The following is a 20,717-nucleotide window of genomic DNA, read 5'->3' as shown; positions in this document are numbered from 1 at the left end:
TACAGCGCTGCGGAAGATGTCGGCGCTATATAAATACTAAATAATATTAATAATAATTTGTGGTTACCCACAATGCACTAAAACTGAATATGCAAATTATTCCTTTTAAATTACACCAAGCTTTGCTTTTTTAGTAGGAGGGCTTTTTGGTTCCTTTTATCCCCCTATACATTCCTAGTAGTTTGGGTCACCCTGAGCTGCTTGGTTACTCTGTTGTTCCATTGAACAATAAATGCTGTGCCGCTATTACTACATGTCATGTCTGTACAGCATTTTCCCCTGCATCGTTACTATGACAATCCAGGTACAATTATTAAGCATGAAATACATCAACAACACACATAACCTCAAAAGTCTGCTCATTGGCACAGCAGGTAAGAGGTAGAGATTTTTTTTATTTTTTGTCAGATGTCAGATCTACTGTTTGGGAGTGAAGCAGAGGCAGCAACAATCTGGTAAACTGTCTATACAGTTCCATTCACATTCCTATTTTGATTTACAAGTGTGTGTACATGCGGATCTACAGTACATCAGCCATTCACAAGACATGATAAAGACAAGGCAGCACAGTATCCATTCCAGTGTAGTGTACTACGGAGATTGCTCAGAAGAAATCACATCATCTCACGCTGGCTCTTACTGTTGACGTCACACGTCCCGCCCCTTCCATCAGGAAGAGAGCTGCAGAGAAAGCAAGCATGTTCTATCTGTACTTTACAGTGGGGAAGAAGTCGTGCCATTGCTAATAAGGTACAGTGAAAAGTGAACTATAAGTATCTGAGGACATTAATTTCCGCCCAGGCTATTTTTTTTTTTATAGGAATGAAAGAAGCACAGCTAGCCAAACGTTCTCCTTATTTGCTTATATGGAGCCCAAGAAAGGCATGTTCTAGCAAAAGCTGTATGTGTTGGGGGGGGGGGAGTAAACATGTAACCTGTATGTCAATAATGTTACTTTTCAACAGCAGTTCTAAATTGCAAAGTGGACGTTAGTAAGAAATATACAAAATAGGGATGTGATTTCCTGTGGAAATGCAGTTAAAAGTGGGGAGTTCAGCACGGCTGCTTTCACACTATGGACTTGTGTTGCACATCCTGAAAAAACAGGATCGCAATGTTGTGGAAGCAATGCAACACATGCCGAAGACCATACAGACGTTATTTTATGTTTACACTGCAACTGTTAGGGCCTATTTCCACTACACGCAGATTGGATGCAGAAAAACCGACTCCAATGAATGCCTATGGGCCTGTTTCCACTAAACGTGATTTTTCTTACGCAGATTTGCCCATAGGCATTCATTGGAGTCAGTTTTTCTGCATCCAATCTGTGTGTAGTGGAAACAGGCCCTTAGGCCCGGTTCACATTAGCGGTTGTTTGCCAAACGGTCCGGATCGGAACCGTACGGTTCTGATCCGGATCCGATCCGGTCAGGTTGCATCAGGTGTCCATCAGGATGCGATCCGGATCCGTTTGGCAAAAGTTACGTTAAAAACAAAAAAAATGTTGGGGTCTGGGAGGTCAGCAGAAGGGGGACCTGTGGAATCAGGCCCTCTGCTGTTTAGCACTCACCTCCACCTCCGACATGCTGCCAACATCTCCGGATCCGGATCCAGCTGTGCTGCTCCACTCCAAAATGCTTGCCCATGTGTCCCCATCCAATATCGCCGCAACAATCCCCATAGGAAGTGGGGTAGAACATCCGGATTTCTCAGCCAGTGTGTTGTGCGCTCTCCGGTTCCCATTGGTTTGTATTGGCCGGATGGTGCAGTCCGGCTCCGCCCCGGATACGGCTGCCGGAGGAGCCGGATGAAAAAATAGCGCATGTTGGAACGGAGTCCGGATCCGGCCCGGATCCGGTCCGGCTCCGGTTCGGCAGAACGGACGCATGTGAACGGACGCATAGGCTTTCATTGCTATGCCGTGCGTCCGTTCCGTCCGTTCTGCAAGCGGTGCGGCTCCGGCACGGCGATTCCGGAGGGCCACCGCAAGTGTGAACCGGGCCTTAGTGTGCGTGTTGTCTGGTAATGCACAGCACATTGCACGTTATTCATACTGAATCTGTTGCACCACTAGTGCCCAGATGTAACTACCATTACAATATCATCATGTTGCAATGCGATTATATTGTCCGCTGCAACAGATGCAGTGTGAGAGTTGGGTTAGGCCAGGAACCCACTAACAACGCTTTTCAAAGTGTTTGTGATTTGTGAAGCTCTTGCTAATGTAATGCTGTGGGGGAGTTTTTAAAAAAAAATTACATCCCATCACAAGTGGGATCACTCATATAGCATTACATTAGCAAGAGCTTTTCAAATCACAAGCTCAGAAAAGTGCTGGTAATGGCCTGAGTGTCTAAACTTTCAGGAAGCTTCACATTTATTTTTTTTATAAACTGTCCTGCTCTACACATTAAACGGCAAGGTCCAATTTACATGGACTGTTTCCCAATGTTAATAAGCCATGTTTTTTTTTTTTGCCCACAACTGCTCTCATATGAAATCACCATTTTGTGGATGTGGCAGTATACTGTACATGAAAGGGACTGTATGATGTCAGTCAAGTATAGGTTGTATGCAGCATCTGGGATGTACTGCATAGACAAGAAGCACTTGCGAAAGTGAGCAAATGCTTGCATGTGCATATCTGTTGCATTTTGTGCAGCACGGTGGCGTAGTGATTAGCACTCTTGCCTTGCAACGCTGGGTTCCCGGTTCGAATCCCAGCCAGGTCAACATCTGCAAGGAGTTTGTATGCTCTCCCCTTGTCTGTGTGGGTTTCCTCCGGTTACTCCGGTTTTCCTCACAAACATACAAATAAGTCAATTGGCTTTCCCCTTAAAAAAATTGTCCTAGACAATGATACGTACACTACATGATACGCACAAGCACACACACAAACACACACACACACACACACCACTATGGTAGCGATTAGATTGTGAGCCCCTCTGAGGGACAGTTAAGTGACAAGACAATATACTCTGTACAGCGCTGCATAAATACTAAATAATAATTTTTCAGTTACTAAAAATGCCTGATTTACTTAAAGGGTACCTGTATTTAGAATAGAGGAAAAAAAAGTCGGGGCTAGTCTAGTTTAGGGGGCCTCGCTGGAAGCCTCATAGGAAACTGTGAAATTGTTCTCCAATCACAGCATACTCTACAGCGTTGTGATTGGCCAAATAGGGTGGACGTAGTTTACTACAACCTATCTGAAACTTAGCAGGTCAAGAAGGTGCCATCCACCCAATCACGTTACTGGAATTCCCCCGTGAATTTTCCTGCTGGGTCCCCTAAACTAGAATAGCGCCAAAAGGTTAGATACTTACCTCAGAAGGGGAAATGGGGGGGGTTAGCTTCCCTGATCATCCTCCTCCCCTCCTGCACTGCGCTGGGAACCTTTAAAGAATCTTCAACAATAAAGTTGAGGGTTGCTCGCAGTTGCGCTCCCTTCTATGCTGCAGCACGGCTGCATTGTGCAGAAGCATGGATGGCTGCGCAGTAGCATGGATCCATTCATGCAGGAATGAAGAGGAAAAGCCACCGGCAGAGAGATTGGGGACATCAGGGCTGCCATCATCTGTAAGGCCTAGTGCACACCAGAGCGTTTCTGCTGCGGTTTGCGATCTGCTTGCGGGTGCGGATCCGCTAGGGTAATGTATTTCAATGGGCTGGTGCACACCAGAGCGGGAGGCGTTTTGCAGAAACGCATACTCCCGGGCTGCTGCAGATTTTGGATTGTGGATGCGTTTCTGCCTCAATGTTAAGTATAGGAAAAACGCAAACCGCTCTGAAAAACGGCACTTCAGAGTTGTTTGCCAGGCGTTTTTTGTTACAGTAGTTGTTCAGTAACAGCTTTACTGTAACAATATCTGAAATCTACTACACCAAAACCGCTACACAAAACCGCAAAATGCTAGCTGAAACGCTACAGAAAAAGAAGAAAAAGCGTTTCAAAATCTGCTAGCATTTTGCGGATCTGCTAGCGGTTTTTGGTGTGCACCAGGCCAAACGGATGGAAGTTTCTTGAGTATAATGCTGACCCTCTGCTTATACTTACTAAATTCCTTGCCATGAACTGGCAAGGTCTTCCAAATTTCCTCTGGCTTTACAAATCTACAGTACCAGGTAAGGACATGAAAATCCACTAAAAGGCAATATTTTGGAATTACATGAGCATTCTAATGATGCAGTGCACACTTATTCTACTATTGCAAAGGAACTTTTTATTTTATGAGTGCTGTATAGCCTTTGTAAAAGATTTATGGGACTGATGTTTGCTTACTAAAATCTTATTTTGTTTTAGAGAATCCACAATTATCTGTCCAACCTGCATCACATCTCTGAGATACAATGGCGACTAATGGTAGACCTGGGGTTGGAGTTGGTGTTATAGTCACAAGCCCATCCCACCCTGGCTGTGTTCTGCTGGGGAGAAGGAAAGGTGAAGGGTTATCGGGAGCCGGAATGTATCAGCTACCAGGAGGACACCTGGAGTTTGGGTAGGGTCACTGCACATAGGATGCAACTCTCTCCAAAATGAATTCAAAAGCATTGTTAGCTACATGTGGTTCCTCTGCTTATTCTCTCGCCCTTACACAAGTATTCAGATTTACATGAACATGGCGGCATAGTGGATAGCACTCTTGCCTTGCAGCACTCCCCGTGTCTGTGTGGGTTTTCTCTGGGCACACAGTTTTTCTCCCACATCTCAAAAACATACAGATAAGTTAATTAGCTTCCCTCTACTCATGACTATGGTAGGGGTTAGATTGTGAGTTCCTCTGAGGGATGTTTAGTGACAAGACTATATACTCTTAAGCGCTGCGGAAGATGTTGGCACTTTATAATCAATTACTTCAGGGCAGTGCGTGAATATGCAAGTCCTTAATGTAGGTCCCTGAAAAAGCCAGGTATACGTTCAGAACTGATGTTTTTAGCACTACTGCAGCTATGCAGTTTTATTGGATAGAGTAGACCAAATTGCTCCCCAATCAGGCCATCACCAATGTAAGGTGGTCAAGGAGGAGTTAGGAGGGAACACCAGCCACCCTCTCCCTGTCAGCGCCGATCACCTGACCACACCCACCTCCTTCCTTTGCTTGTGAGAGATTAACTCTTTGTGGCTTGCACTACAGCCTCATTTCAGTGCTCCTGCTTAGAGTGTAAAAGTATTTAGCTTCCAACACACTCTTCAGTGTTTTCATAAAAGGATTGATTAAATGAGCAGTGGGTAGGGCAGGGTTATGAAAGGTAGTCATGGCTTATATAAACACACTGGGGAAGGTGAGTAAAAGGTTACTCACTGAGCAGGGAAAATATGGACAGGACGATAATGAGATTACTGAACTATAGCTGCAGTGCTGGCCTCAAAGAGTTAGGGCTAGTTCACACTTAATTTAAAAACGTATCCGTAGCTACGTTTTTTGTCCCGGACGAAAAACGTAGCCACGGATACCAATGTTAAAAATAGGAACAGCACACACTCAAGTTAAAAACGTATCCGCGTGCGATCCGCGGAATACGTTTTTAAACCCGGAACGCTGAGTCCGGACTTGCAGCATTTTTCACGGACCCGTATACACGTACGGGTAGTGAAAATCAATGGGGAAACGGGCCTCCCTCTTCACTGACATTTTGGGACACTGGAAACGGATCAGTTTCCAGTGTCCCATGGTGAAGGAGGGGGCCGCCATGCTGAAGGGGGTAGCAGCCAGAACGGGGGGGCTTCGGGCAAAGCGGCGGGCAAAGCGGCGGCCAGGGGGGGTCACATCCACCCCCCCCCCCCCCCCTTGCTCACCTGGGTGCCCCCCTCCCCGCTCCCCCTCCAGCTCGCATATAATGTAATAATTTGTACCTAATGAAGTTCGGCGAGCCGGGCACTTCCGCCCACACCGCTCGCCGTCACTTCCTGCGATGCCGCCCACTGAAATACAGAGGGCGACATTGCAGGAAGTGACGGCGAGCGGTGTGGGTGGAAGTGCCCGGCTCGCCGAACTTCATTAGGTACAAATTATTACATTATATGCGAGCTGGAGGGGGAGCGGGGACGGGGGGCACCCAGGTGAGCAAGGGGGGGGGGATGTGACCCCCCTGGCCGCCGCTTTGCCCGCAGCCCCCCGTCCTGGCTGCTACCCCCTCTAGCAAAAAAAAAACAAAAAACGCAAGCGGATCCAAAACGTGTGCTGCAAAAAAGGCAGCACGGATCCGTTTGCGTTCCGGGTTTTGAAAATCGGAGCCCGGACCGCGGATGCGTCCCGCACCCGGAGCTAGTGTGGCCCAGGCCTTACTATCTCAGGAGCCAAAGGAGTAGTTGGGTGAGAATCTGCTCTGCTGAGGAGAAGCAGCTGTTCACTGGCTGGGGAGTGCTTACACCTTTTTTTCAAAAGTATTTCTCTGGAACATCCATTTCTGAAAAGTTTGTCAGTAACGTCTTATTTCCCTGTTCACCTTAACAAACAATGACAAATCCAGGAGGGAAACCTAGTCTGTGGTCACATCCTGCTTTAGCACATGATCATGACTAGGAAATCAGTGACTTATATATCTATAAGTCAGAGTAAAAATGTAAAGATCAGCATGCAGTTTGGTATGAAGCATTTTAAAGGCAGCAGTGCCTCTGTTTTCTTCCAAAACGTGATCTCTTTGAGAGATAGTTTAACTTTTCACATTATCATTCACTTTGCAGTGCCTTAATATTGTTATTATTTAGAATTTACATAGTGCCAACATCTTTCTCAGCTCTGTACACAGTATGTTGTCTTGTCAATAACTGTTTCTCAGAGGGGCTCACAATCTAATCCCTACTATGGTCATATGTCCATTGTAGTATAGGGGACAATTTAGGAGAAAGCCAATGAAAATATCTGTATGTTTTTGGGATGTGGGAGGAAACCGGAGTGCCCGGAGGAAACCCACACAGACACAGAAAAAACATACAAACTCCAAGCATGTAGTTCCCTGGCTGACATACAAACCAGGAACCCAATGCTGCAAGGCGAAAGTGCTATCCACTACACCACCGTGCTGAAGCCTGATGATTTACATACATTTTCATCAAAGCAGAAATATTTTTCTCTCAGTTTGTATGCTGACATAACATACAAATCTTTTGTTGTTTGCTTTGTTTTTCATGTCACAGCGCTGTGCTTAGCCTCTGGTTATAAAACCCACATGCAGTAGTGCTCTGTATAAGGGATTTTATGGTGTATCCCAATGATGTAAAAATGGCTGGAAATTAGAGGAGTCTGGTACACAAGTTTGTAGAAGAGACTGACCACGCTTTCTTCATAAAATAAAAGGTATTTACAATGATTTTTATGTTATGTCTGTGTACAAACTGTAGTAAGTGTGTGGTGGGCTGCAGAGTTCCCCTTTAAAGCTGGAATTTTTTTCTACAAGAAACGGCACCACCCGCATGTATTGTCTAGGTGTGGTTCTGTGGCTAGCTATGGTTTGCATAGCACTGTAGTCCAGTAAAGTCAATGAAAGCCTTCAGAGTAACAATCGACTGATTTATCAGTCAAATAAGTTGTAAGAAGTGGCTGTGCACAAGCAAATCTGAGCAGTTCCAAACCACATATGCTCAGTAAACGGCTGGTTTTACCATAAGGCACTGTAGGCACATGCCTATAGGCGCCTGATGATGAAAAGGCGGCTCACTCCCCTCCTTTAGTGCCTCCCTGCCTCCTTTCCCATGCTGAGTCCTGAGCAGAACGTAAATGAGCGGTTACTCATCCTGCTCTCTGCATTCCACTGACCAGATCTCCCTTCAGTCAGGGGCACCTCTACCTACTTTAAGAAAACCTGTATTGAGAAAAACCTCCCCCGGTAAGGTACTCACCTGGGGTGGGGGAAGCCTCCAGATCCTATTGAGGCTTCCCCTGTCCTCCTCGGTCCCACGGCGGCAGAGATAAAGCTCCCCGAACAGCGGGGATGTAAATATTTACCTTCCCGGCTCCAGTGCAGGTGCAGTATCGGCTCTCCGTCTCGGAGATAGCCGGAAATAGCCGATCGCTGTCGGGCCGCTCAACTGCGCAGGCGCAAGTCGCCTGCGCAGTAGAGCGGACCTAACGGAGATCGGCTATTTTCAACTATCTCCATACGGAAAGCCACAACAGCGCCCCCGCTGGAGCCAGGAAAGGTGAATAAATCAGCGCTTGTCGAGGGAGGATTCCGGGACACTTCGGGGGAGCCAGTGCTGGACTGCCTGCAGCTACAGGGGAGTGGGAAGCATCATTGGGACCCTAAGGCTTCCCCCTCCTGAGGTGAGTACCCCCAGGGGAACTTTTATTTAATACAGGTTCTCTTTAACCTCCTTGGCGGTAATGACGAGCTCAGCTCATCCAAGTACGCCAATGAGGATTGCTCAGCCCCTGGAGGGTCTTTTTACTTACTTTTTTTTTTCAGAACATGTAGCTAGCACTTTGCTAGCTACATGTTCTGTCCGATCACCGCCGATCCGTCGCAATGCGTTGCTAAAGGGGCTGTCCCAGCCTCCCCCCCCCCCCCTGAAACGCCTAGCGCAGCCTGGCGAATCACCGCCAGACTGTGCAATGGGAAGGATCGGAGCTCCCCATGATGTCATATTCCGATCATCACCATGGTGACGGGAGAAGCGACGATAGGAAGTTACTCGCGGGATCTCGGACACGTAAGTATGGCCGGTGGGGATTGGGAGGATGGATGCGGACGGCGTGGCATACTGCTGTAGCTAGCAATACACTAGCTACAACAAGCGGAAAAAAAAAATATTTAACAAAACGGGTAATGCGTACTTCTGTACGCATTACCCAGAATGCCAGGGAGGTTAATATTAAATACTAAGGGGCAACTGTAGCTACCTATGATGGGCTGGGAAGTAAGGGAGAAGTGACAACTAGGCCAGCCAGCACACTTGCAGTGCGGGTCTGCAGGGGTTTGTAGGCTCATGGAGGGCGAAGTGTAGGGTCCCAGGACATCTGTGCCTATAGGCTCCTGTGATATAAATCCGGGCCTGCCGGTAAAGGAAGTGCTCATGCTCAAAAGAAAGAAGGGGTGCACAAGCACTATTTTTCAATGCGTATGCTCAGTTCTGAACTTGTGCATTCTCTGTTCACTGCTTGTGTCAACACTCTATGGGCTTCCGGAAAGCTGTTGGGAGGAGGAACCCCAAAGACAATGAACACCACGAAGGTCATCAGCAAGTAGTCTAGCCCACCATGGGCAACATTTCTATGCCGCATTGCCATTCCTCTGCCCATATAGCCATGCTGTTAATACTATTGTGTAGTATGTCACTAGTAATGTTACATAATTTCCTTTCATCTAAAAATATGGCAAATATGTTAATTTATTTCCATCTAGTAAGTTATTAGTGAATACATTGCAGAAAGCTGGACCCAGTCCTGAGCCTTGCAGGCTAACAGTTTCTGACCCAAATACAATTCTCTCCTTTCTCGTGTATAGATTAGAAAACTGGAATATCAAATATGGTACAAAATTCACATTGCAGTTGCAAAACCAATCTGAAGAGAAGGGTGCTAATAGCCTGGCGGCTGTTTCGCACTGTGTGCTTCTACAGAGGTTTCTATATAATACAGCCTCCTGACGTTCTTTTGCAGTTACCTTCCACAGCAGAAGTTATGTTTTTGAATTCTTTGAGTATATGATTTATCGATTTCATATTGAATTCCAATGATTTATCCAGAGGTGATCAATTTTGTCTTTGTGTTATCAGTCTTCACAGCCTGTTAGATATTCCTTTTTATTAACTGCCTATGTGATATGTTTGTTACAGGGAAAGCTGGGAGGATTGTGCCAAACGTGAGACCCTGGAGGAAGCAGGACTTCAACTTACAAATGTCAGATTTGCTTCTGTTGTCAATGGAATTAGCATTGAAAATAACTATCATTATGTTACAATTATAATGAAAGGGGAAGTAGACGTGAATTATGCATTGGAACCAATAAACACAGAGCCTGAAAAGAATGAAGGTAAGTAGGTTTTATGTGTTGTACAGTCATATGATGCCTGCTGTGCTGACAACATGACATTTTCATATTATAATCCATAACACTAAGAAAGAAAAAATGTGTGAGGGCTTTACTAGCTACATATAATGACAGAATACAAAGGTATGTAAAAGTGACCTGGCACTGAGAGGGATATGGAGGCTGCAATATGTATTTATTTTTAAGCAATACCAGTTGCCCAGGTGTCCTTGCTCATCTGTTGGCTTCAGTAGTGTTTGATTTACACACTTGAAATAAGCACGCAGTTACTACGGTTAGACTTTAATCAGAACACCTGATCTGTATACTCAGTGTGAGTCTGTGGCTTAAAAGGAACCTAAAGCAAATTAAAAAAAAACAGTTTAACTTACCTGGTGCTTCTACCAGCCCCATGCAACCACCCTGTGTCTGTGCCGTCACTGAGTGATGGTCCGGTCCACTCCTTCATAGCGCCCTTTTTTTGGCTGGGCAAGTCGACAGCCAAAGCGCATGGGTGGCCCTGATATCGCGTCAGGAGTGTTCTGCGAAGAGATTTTCCCGTACTGGGCATATGAAGTGTGCTCCTGTCCACGGGAGTGTGGTCAGGAGGCGTGCGGATCAGGGCCGCACATCCAGATTAAAGAGGGCCACTGCGGATGACAGGGAGATTGCAGAATGATGATGCAGACACGGGGGGGGGGGGGGATGGGGAGCTGCAAGGGGCTGGTAGAAGCCCTAGGTAAGTTAAATTGTTTTGTTTTTTCTTTTCATTTGCTTTAGTTTCACTTTAAAGTGTTAAAGGCAGAGGATCAGCAGAACAGCCAGGTAATGGGCACTGCTAAACAGGGAATACATGTTGGCCTCCACATTCCTCTTACTACTCGTCCCGTTTAACATAGTCAAGGAAAGCCAAATTGAGACAAATATGGAGACATCTTTCTTCCCTTTTCGAAAATGTCAGTTGCATGTTTATCATGCAGAATTTTTGGTTTCTGTGCTTTGTAAGTCAGGCACCTACAACAAGCATGCAGCAAGTGGAGTCCTAGCGGAGTTAGAACCGCTGATGTGCATAGTTCTGGGTCAGTGACTGTCCTAGATGGTGTTAGAAGCAAAGCATCATCAGACCAGCCAGGGAAGGAGCATGTTTAAAAAGTTAGCAATGGCAGCTTCCACATGCTCCTCACTGTAGGTTTTGTTTCAAATACACTCAGTTATATGGCATTAACAGGGCTGATCTGGGTCCCAGGTTCAGAACCTGCAGAAGACCCCCCCCCCAGTCTATAATATGGTTTGGGGAAAAGGTTGGAGGAGAGCATGAGGCTGGGTTGGGACAGGCCTGGCCAGTTCAGAAACATTACCAGGAAGTCCAGCTGAATTCAGGATCCTGTCTCAGTACTACAGAGCTGAGGTTCAGTCCTACTTCTCTGCATACTGTGATCCTCTACACGATAACTTGTCATAACCTATAGCCAATTAAGTCACATGCTCTGAATATTTAGGTAATTGAGTGACAAAACAGAAGTTTGCCTTCTTAAAACAGGTTGGAGTGAGCATATGATGTCTCCCACAATGCATCACTGCTGAATATGCAGATTGTTGCTTTGTTGTCCCTGTAAGCTAAACACGCCTCCAGAACTGCTGGAATACAATAATACGACAGCTTGTTAATTGTAATGAGCCACAGTAATCCAATATGCATACTGACTGTTTTAGGCTGGTTGGTCCTCCATGTTTATCATCTACTCTTCTAGACTGGGAAACTAACTTAATTATGGGATTGTTGGTTGCTTTCTTCATTATTCTTCGGGCAAACAAAAATTGATAAAATATTCTTCAAATAATGCAACTATGGTGCAAATGCCATCTGGTATCAGGAGGGAGCTGATGAAGCCAAATGTTTTGACCAGGTACAGTCATACCCGGCCCTGGGGTAGCTGCTCTGAGAATTAACAGGGTGCAAAATTAATTTTTTATTTATTTTGTATTGAAAGTGATAATCCCTTACAAAGATCATGAAATCTGCTCACTTCTTGTGCTACAGCCTTCATTTGAAAAAAAAAATTCATGGAAATATAAGAATGATTCTTTCATATATATACTTTTCCATAGCTGTTTGTTTTTCATCCCGCAGGCTGGAATTGGGTTAAATGGGAAGACTTTCCTTCAAATCAGCAGCTGTTCTGGTCCTTGTGTTGTCTGAGAAAGCAAGGATATAATCCCCTCACAGAAGACTTCCATCATCTGTACTCTGCCCCAAGATGAGCCTGTACCACACCTGTGTGTGACTGAAATAACAGAGGAAATAGATTGTCTCATTTTTCTCTCTTTCAGCTTAATCCTTTTATTTTTGTGACAGTAAAATTAATCTTTTAACTTGTTTTGCAGATGCAGTCAGATGCCTGTCAAGTCAAATCTGATAGGAATCTATCTCATGTGTGCCACACAATAGGAACATATTTCCAATAGATTTCAGAATGAAATCTATTGGAAATTGATCTAAATGCATTATTGGACCATTAGATCCAATGCAACTCTATGGGCCCATCGATCTGCTGCCAGCCGCAGATTGACCTAGATTTTCCATCCTGTCAGATCAAATCGATCGAAATTGGCTGCAAATAGATCGAATGTGGAATTTGATAGAATCGATTTCTGATCGATCGATTGATTCTATAGGATCGATCGATTGATGGCTGAAATCGACCAGAGTATGGGCCCCTTAAGTTAATTCTAATCACTTGTGATTTGAAGAGCTCTTGCTAATGTAATGCTATGGGTGTGATCCCACTTGAGCGATGTGATTTTATAAAAATCCCCCATAGCATTGCATTAGCAAGAGCTTTTCAAAATCACTAGCGCTTAGAAAAGGCTGCTAGTGGGCTTGAGTCCTTACTGTGTTAGACGTTAATTGTCATTTTTATCTGATGTGTCTTATACGATTTCTGCATTGCAAATGGTTCTGGCTATTGGTAAAGAAGTAAATTTAAAGAAAATCTGTAATGGAAAAAGAAAAACCCTCTGGGTGATACTTTCCTTGGGAGAGGGAAGCCTCTGGATCCTAACAAGGCTTCCCCCATCCTGCGGTGTCCCGGCAAACCAGCGCTGCAGCCCCCAACAGAGGTGAGGTAAATATTTACCTACCGCGATCCTGCGCAGGCACACTAGCGGGTCTCTGTTCAGGTTAAGGCAGAAATAGACAAACCCAATCGTATCCGCTCTACTGCGCAGGGGCGAGTCCTTTGCACCTGCGCAGTAGAGCAGTTATGATCGGGTTCGGCTATCTCCGCCTTCCTGGAATGAGGAGCCGCTAGTGCGCCTGCACAGGATCACGGTAGGTAAATATTACTCTCGCCTGCACACCCTTGTCAAGCCTTTTTGTGGGACTTTCGGCGGAGCCAGCGCTGGATTACTGCAAGCTGCAGAGGGCGGAGAAGCCTCATTGGGACTCTGAGGCTTCCCCCTCCTGAGGCAAGTATCCCCCAGAGGTGTTTTTTCCATTACAGGGTCTCTTTAAGAAAAATCTTAAAATGAGCCCACCTGCTTAGAAATGAATGTATAGGGGGCATTGTTTACATTTCTGTAATTTTGCCACAACTATTCCACCAAATAATTAAAGTGGTATTGTCATAAAAAAAAAAGTTTTTTCCTCTAAAAAATTAAACACACACACAAAAAAGGAGTAGAAAACACCATGAAGGTGCCCATACTTTAGCTCATGCATGGGCAGATCGACCAACAGACAGATCTCCCACTGATTGAATCTGACCGGAGAGAGAGATCTGTTGCCTACCCATACACCAGCAGACCTATTCTCGAGAGATTTCAGTTAGAAAGCTTTCAGGAATCGGCCTTGTGACGGCACCTCCATCACTGCCCCCTAATGTAAATGTTCCCCCCGCCCGGGCATTTAATACCTTAATTGTCTCCCGCCGTTTTTCCAATTTATCGTCCGCATTCTGATGTTAAGCACATGGTGCGTGTGTGACGTCACTCACACGTTGCGTGCTTTATGATAGACCATCAGCAATGCAGAACATGCATGGGGACCATGGCGGGAGACAGCGGACACTCAGCTGTGTTCTCATGACACAGGTCATATTACAAGTCCGTTTGTATTGGGTGGCTCTGTAATATGGTGCCAGAATTATATCTTATTTTTGTATAGCACAAAATCCTTGTGAAACTCAGAAAATTCAGTAAAGCACAGTTTCTGTAGGGAAACCTATTCATGACTTGTGCTGTCATGTCTTCTGGCATTCCAGCATTTTCAGTACATCTGTGCAAAATTTGGTGTGTTTTTAAACAGTTACTGTAATTCAAATCTCTTTTGCTATTCTGAGTATTGGTTGAAAAAGCACCAATATCTTCTCTGGCATGTTGAGATAAAATCACAAACACTGGCCCGCACGACAGCCAGGGGCCCCAGTCTCTCTCACTGGCCTGGGGCCCCTAAACCACCATGCGATAACTAGAGGGAAATGCGGGCTAGCCCTGGATCTCTCACTTCCAGGGACTTCACCCCCATTACCTCTAAACTGAATGCTAACTGCAACACACACAATTGCTCACTACCAGATCAAGCAATTTCCTACCTTTATCTGGTCAGCAGGCGCCAGTCAGCCAATCAGATGTATGGCCATACACCCTTTGCCTGCCATACCAAATCTAGCAGGAATTGCATAAATTAGCATTCAGGTGGGAGGCTTCGGTTGGACATAATCGTTGATGACCTTTGTGAGATGGACCCCAAGGCCATGAAAGGCACCAAGGCAAAAGTCACTCTTGTGCTGTGGACTTTAGCACAAGCAACACGTTAAGCACAAGCAAACATTAAAGAGAATCTGTATTGTTAAAATCACACAAAAGTAAACATACCAGTGCGTTAGGGGACATCTCCTATTCCCCTCTGTCACAATTTCGCCGCTCCCCGCCGCATTTAAAGTGGTTAAAAACAGTTTTAAAAAGTTTGTTTATAAACAAACAAAATGGCCACCAAAACAGGAAGTAGGTTGATGTACAGTATGTCCACACATAGAAAATACATCCATACACAAGCAGGCTGTATACAGCATTCCTTTTGAATCTCAAGAGATCATTTGTGTGTTTCTTTCCCCCTGCATCTCTCATGCTCTGAAGTTTCAGGCTGCTCTTTTCTTCCTGCAAACAGCTTTGCCCTTGTCTGTAATTCCTCACTATGTGAAAGCCCAGCCAGCTCAGAGGACGATTTATCCAGCTTGTAAAAGATAAGAGAGAAGCTGCTTTAATCTAAATAACACACAGCAGTGTGCAGAGAGGGGCCAGGAGGGGGGAGATGCATCACAGAACCACAACACTGAAGAACTTGGCAGCCTTCCAGACACAGGCTGACAAGTCTGACAAGAGAGAGATACGTTGATTTATTACAGAGATGGTAATAGTAGAACGTGCTGCAGTAAGCCAGAACACATTAGAATAGCTTTTGGAACTTGTAGGATGATAAAAAACAGGATGCAATTTTTGTTACGGAGTCTCTTTAAGCTCAAGCGTGCTTATTTCTTTCCATCATTATTGATAGTAACTCACATACAAAACAAATGTAAGCAGTTTTTTACATATGAGTAGCACAAGTTACTGAAGTTGTTAGTTTCTGTTAGTTTAGCCGATAAAGTTTCTGGCCCATGTACAGACAAAATATAATTTTCAGGCATGGCATGCAATCCAAGACGATTGGTACAATTCAGCAAGCACACTTATCCGCAATATTAGGTAGCCCCCACCCCCACCTCCCCAGAATAGCTAGCCAAATGTGCCCCTACTATATAATGACAGATTAGCCCCCAGTATTAGGTAGGTCCCCAGCATAGCTAGCCAAGTGTGCCCCCAGTATCCCGCCCGACCCCCACGCCCCTTAGACAATCATGAGCAAGGTTTTCTGGGGCTGTTACCTTTCAATGCCAGGATCTCTCCTCATCCATGTTACAGCGCCCCCTCTCTATGCCTCTGCCAACAGCATAACAAGGGCCTGATCCCACAGCAGCATTTATAAAAACACATGTATTTTTGAAACGCGTTTCATGCATTTCAAAAATGCTTGAAAAAATGTGCTACCTTTTTATAAATGCAGCAGTGGGCTCAGGCCCTGAGAGATACCACTGGAAGAGTCATAGAGGAGAGGGGACACTGCGATGAGGCTGAAGAGAGATCTCAGCACTGAGAGGTGAGTAACTGCTCCAGCATGCTCTGCTCACAATTACTCTACCATGGCTGGGGAGGGAGGCACCTGGGGGCCCAGCCCTGAGTACCAGCACAGTACCACTGTAAGTACTTTGCATTTTCTCATTTTAAGAATCTACTCTGAGTCATAATTTTGGCAGCAATGTAACAATAACAATAATATTTTTGTAGCGCTTTTCTCCCTGGGGACTCAAAGCGCTGTTGTAAAGGGTGATGTCTCTTTTGGACGGATATGCATTGTATGCAGTGGCTATACAGAACCCAGATAATCTGCGCTGTGTCAGAGACAGGCTCTAGTTCCTTTTTAAGTGTAATTATTCTTCCTTCTATAAACAAAAATGAGAAACCGATAAACAACTATCCAGTCTTGCATATTTATTGCTGAATTTTTGATTTCCCTCAGGATCTCATTTATCTTTGAGCAGTCCCCCAGTTTCTAGCGTGACAATTTTTGCATATCATATCAACAGCCATCGTTTTCTGTATATATAAATATATCTAGAAAAGTTAAGAGAAGTTTGTGATTTAAGAGGTCAAAGCAATTTAGTAATAATGGTAGTACGTGGATTATCTATGTGTGTGTCAGAGGGGAGATCTGAAATAGCACAATGTAATGATAATTACCTCACGGTCCTAATGACTTCCTATAAGCAGGTTTGACGCTCTATCAGCCACCTGCATAATGTGTTGCTCTCCCTATGGAGAGGATATATCACTCTTCACTACTTATTTACAGTGGAAAGACCAGAAAAATGAGCAGTTCTGTTTACATGTGGGAGGAATGATTACAACGGATTTACATCTTTCAGAGGATGTCACCCTTACAGGGATAATTACAATGTTGTAAATAGGCCAATGACTCAGGCCGCAGGAAGACTTTTTTTTTAATAGATGCCCTTTTCAGTAGAAAGTTAAATCCAAGCTGATGCAAAGCCAGACACAGCAGGATCCATTTGCCACAAAAAGCCTCACATACAGGAAGTCACTTTGTCAAACTTTTGTGTTCCAGGTTAATCTACAGATTAATACCTCTATGAAGTTACGTGGAGGAGTATCTATTCATAATGTTCTATGCACTCACTAAATGGCTGAAGCTCAGTAATATAAATTTTAGTCAGAGTGCAGAATCTTAAGTCGGTACATTAAAACAGGTACTAACAAGAAAAGCAGCAACCCACACAGCATAACACTGTTTAACTCATTTGGGACCTTCAGACTTTGGCCCCTTAAAGAGAACCTGAGATGAAAAGTGCCTCGGGTTCCATACTTACCTACGGATTCCTTAAACCAATAATGCCCGAAAACCTGGCTGAGGCACACTCCACCGTCGCGCCAGTTCCTGAGAGGATACTGCGCAAGCGCAGAACGCTCCTGGGGGCAGGAGCGTGCCTTAAAGAGCCACACATGCCCAACTCAGCCAGGCTTTTGGGCAGCATTGCGCATGACAGGAGCCACTCAGGGAGACTGCAAGGGATGAGTAGCCTCAAGGGGGCTTAAAGAGAAACTGTAACCAAGAATTGAAATTCATCTAAATTAGTAGCTGATCCCCCTATCCCATGAGAAATCTATTCCCTTTCTCAGATAGATCATCAGGAGGCTTTGTATGGATGATTTTGTGGTGAAACCCCTCCCACAGTGTGATGTCAGCACCTCACAGCACTGAGGTCCTGACATCACACTGTGAGAGACTTGTTGCATTGTGGGAAATAACAGCTGTTTCCAACTGCCAAAAATGCAAGCAGCTCACCTGCCAGCAGTAAAAATGTCACCATGTGATAAATGTCAGAATGTAAATCAGGGAGAGAAAAGATTTTACAATGACCAAACACTGACTAGATCATTTATACATAATTATTGTAAAAAATAAGCACTGTTTTATTACATTATTTTCACTGGAGTTCCTCTTTGTGGATCCAAGATGCAAACTAACTATGACAAGTAACTTGTCTATATATCTTATCTAAAGTTCAGATAGTTTACACCGCAAATCTAGCTGCAAACCGCTTCAACAGGTTCATGTTTATTTATTCCTGAGATACAATTACGGCGGCCATGTTTTGTTTGTCACATTACACACAGGCAAGCTGCAACTGCATCTCCAGCCCTCAGCTTAGAGCCAGTCCACACTAGGTCCGGAAACGTATCTGTGGCTGCGTTTTTCAAACCTGATGAAAAACGGAGTCCCGGATACTAATGTTGAAAATAGCAGCCAGCCTCACCCAAGTAAAAAACGGATCCGTCTGCGTTTGCGGGGATCCGTTTTCAAAACCTGAAGGGAAGGTCCGGATCTGCTGCATTTTCACGCAACGGATCAGGACCACGGATACACGCAGGGGTAGTGAAAGTAATGAGAAAACGCATCTCCAGCTCCACAGGCAAAAAACTGATGTTAAAACGGATAGCCTGAGCTTTATGATTGGCCCAAAAAAATCCTCCCACTCCTTCCTAATGATGGAGACGTTTTCTGTCAGGGAAAAACCTGAACGAAAACTGATGCACTTTCATCAGTTTGCAATACGGTGGGTACTTCCCCTGATCCGGACTGCAGTGTCCGTCCTGCAACCGGGTCTAGTGTGGACCTAGCCTTACTCCCTTCTCCTGCTCCCTCCTCCCCTCTGCCTCTGAAATCTTTGGCTAGTAACCTCCTCCTGCCCAGACTGAGCTCCCATAAGCCCTTGCTACATGGAATGCCAAGGCACTTTGAGCTGTGGGTTAGGCTTGTTTAGTTTACAGGGAATTAGGCCTTGTTCACATCATTTAGCGCAGATGGATGTGCGATCGGAACGCAACGCGTCCGATCGCATGCCATATGCGCTGCAGATCCCATTCATTACAATGGCTGTCTATGCCCTTCTACCGTTCTTGCACGTCGCACACTATACGCGCTGCCAAAATGCGCACGGCAGCGTGTATAGTGTGAACGAGGCCTTAGAGTATTAAAACAAAAAAAAAACTATTTGGCTTGAGTAATGCCCTATAAACTGTATGTAAGGAACACAATTATGCAATAAGTAAAAGTTTATCTCAGATCCACTTTAAGGAAGCTCCAGGTAAGTAAGACTTCTCGTCTCAGGTACACTTTAAAGGGAACCTGAAATAAGAGTGATATGGAGGCTGACATTTATTTCCTTTTAAACAATACCAGTTCCCTAGCAGTCTTGCTGATCCTCTGCCTCTAATACTTTTAACCATAGACTCTGAAGAAGCATATGCAGATCAGATGTTTGATAAGATTAGCTGCATGCTTGTTTCAGGTGTGTGATTCAGACACCAGATTGATCAACAGGCTGCCAGGCAACTTGTATTGTTTAAAAGGAAGCAAATATTGCAACCTCCATATCCCTCTCACTTCAGGTTCTTTTTTTTTCATTTTGATCACTGTGATTGGCTCAGTGACCACAGGGTCAGAAGTGCCGGCTAGTACACGCAATCGGGTCCCATGTACGGGAGGCAGTGCAGTAAAAATTATGTTGCATCAGGCTTAAAGGGCAACTGAATCAAGCAGTATATGTTGGCTGCCATATTTATTTCCTTTTAAACTATGCCAGTTGCCTGGCAGCCTGCTAGTCTATGTGACTGCAGTAGTGTCTGAACACCACTAGGAACAAGCATGCAGATAATCTTGTCAGATCTGACAATAATGCCAAAAACATCTGACCTGCTGCATGCTTATTTCGTGTCTATGGCTAAAAGTATTAGGCCCCGTTCAGATCTGAGCGTTTTGCCAGCGATTTTGGCAAAACGTTCAAGCACTAGCGCTTTTTAAAGCGCCAGTGCCATAATACCCTATGAACGTTCTCACTTGGGTGATTTGTATCCTGCACCATTTTCAGGCGATTTTCCGGCGATCGCGTTTAGTGCTATAGAAACGCAAATCGCAAAAAAATCTAAGTGTGAATGGCGATTGTTTTCGCATTAATCGCCAGAGCAAAACGCTAGCAAAAACGCTAGTGTTTTGCAAGTGTGAATGGGCCCTTTGAGGCAGAGGACCAGCAGGATTGCCAAGCAGCTGGTGGTATTGTTTAACCACCCTGGCGTTCTGATTAAATCGCCAGGGTGGCTGCGGGAGGGTTTTTTTTAAATAAAAAAAAAACTATTTCATGCAGCCAACTGAAAGTTGGCTGCATGAAAGCCCACTAGAGGGCGCTCCGGAGGCGATCTTCCGATCGCCTCCGGCGCCCATAATAAACAAGGAAGGCCGCAATGAGCGGCCTTCCTTGTTTTGCTTATATCGTCGCCATAGCGACGAGCGGAGTGACGTCATCGACGTCAGCCGACGTCCTGACGTCAGCCGCCTCCGATCCAGCCCTTAGCGCTGGCCGGAACTTTTTGTTCCGGCTGCGCAGGGCTCAGGCGGCTAGGGGGGCCCTCTTTCGCCGCTGCTCGCGGCGAATCGCCGCAGAGCGGCGGCGATCAGGCAGCACACGCGGCTGGCAAAGTGCCGGCTGCGTGTGCTGCACTTTATTTGATAAAAATCGGCCCAGCAGGGCCTGAGCGGCGACCTCCGGCGGTGTTGGACGAGCTGAGCT

General features: G+C 45.2%; 1 protein-coding gene across 1 annotated transcript; it reads left to right on the top strand.

The window, feature by feature from the left end:
- Positions 1 to 644: 644 nt before the first annotated feature.
- Positions 645 to 13,613, top strand: NUDT15 (nudix hydrolase 15). Its single transcript, XM_068265208.1, has 4 exons — positions 645 to 750; positions 4,310 to 4,505; positions 9,782 to 9,978; positions 12,107 to 13,613. The coding sequence occupies exons 2-4, from the start codon at positions 4,357 to 4,359 to the stop codon at positions 12,235 to 12,237; spliced, it is 477 nt and encodes a 158-aa protein (XP_068121309.1). The 5' UTR covers positions 645 to 750; positions 4,310 to 4,356; the 3' UTR covers positions 12,238 to 13,613.
- The last annotated feature ends 7,104 nt before the right edge of the window (positions 13,614 to 20,717 follow it).

The sequence above is a fragment of the Hyperolius riggenbachi genome, chromosome 2 (assembly GCF_040937935.1).
Source record: "Hyperolius riggenbachi isolate aHypRig1 chromosome 2, aHypRig1.pri, whole genome shotgun sequence".
Lineage (NCBI taxonomy): Eukaryota > Metazoa > Chordata > Amphibia > Anura > Hyperoliidae > Hyperolius > Hyperolius riggenbachi.
This window is presented reverse-complemented; position numbering and strand designations above follow the sequence as displayed.

Coding starts and splice junctions, on each gene's coding strand:
- NUDT15 (XM_068265208.1), top strand. CDS start 4,357: ATGGCGACTAATGGTAGACCTGGGGTTGGAGTTGGTGTTATAGTCACA. Junction 4,506..9,781: donor GGAGGACACCTGGAGTTTGG/GTAGGGTCACTG, acceptor TGTTTGTTACAG/GGAAAGCTGGGAGGATTGTG. Junction 9,979..12,106: donor AGAGCCTGAAAAGAATGAAG/GTAAGTAGGTTT, acceptor TTCATCCCGCAG/GCTGGAATTGGGTTAAATGG.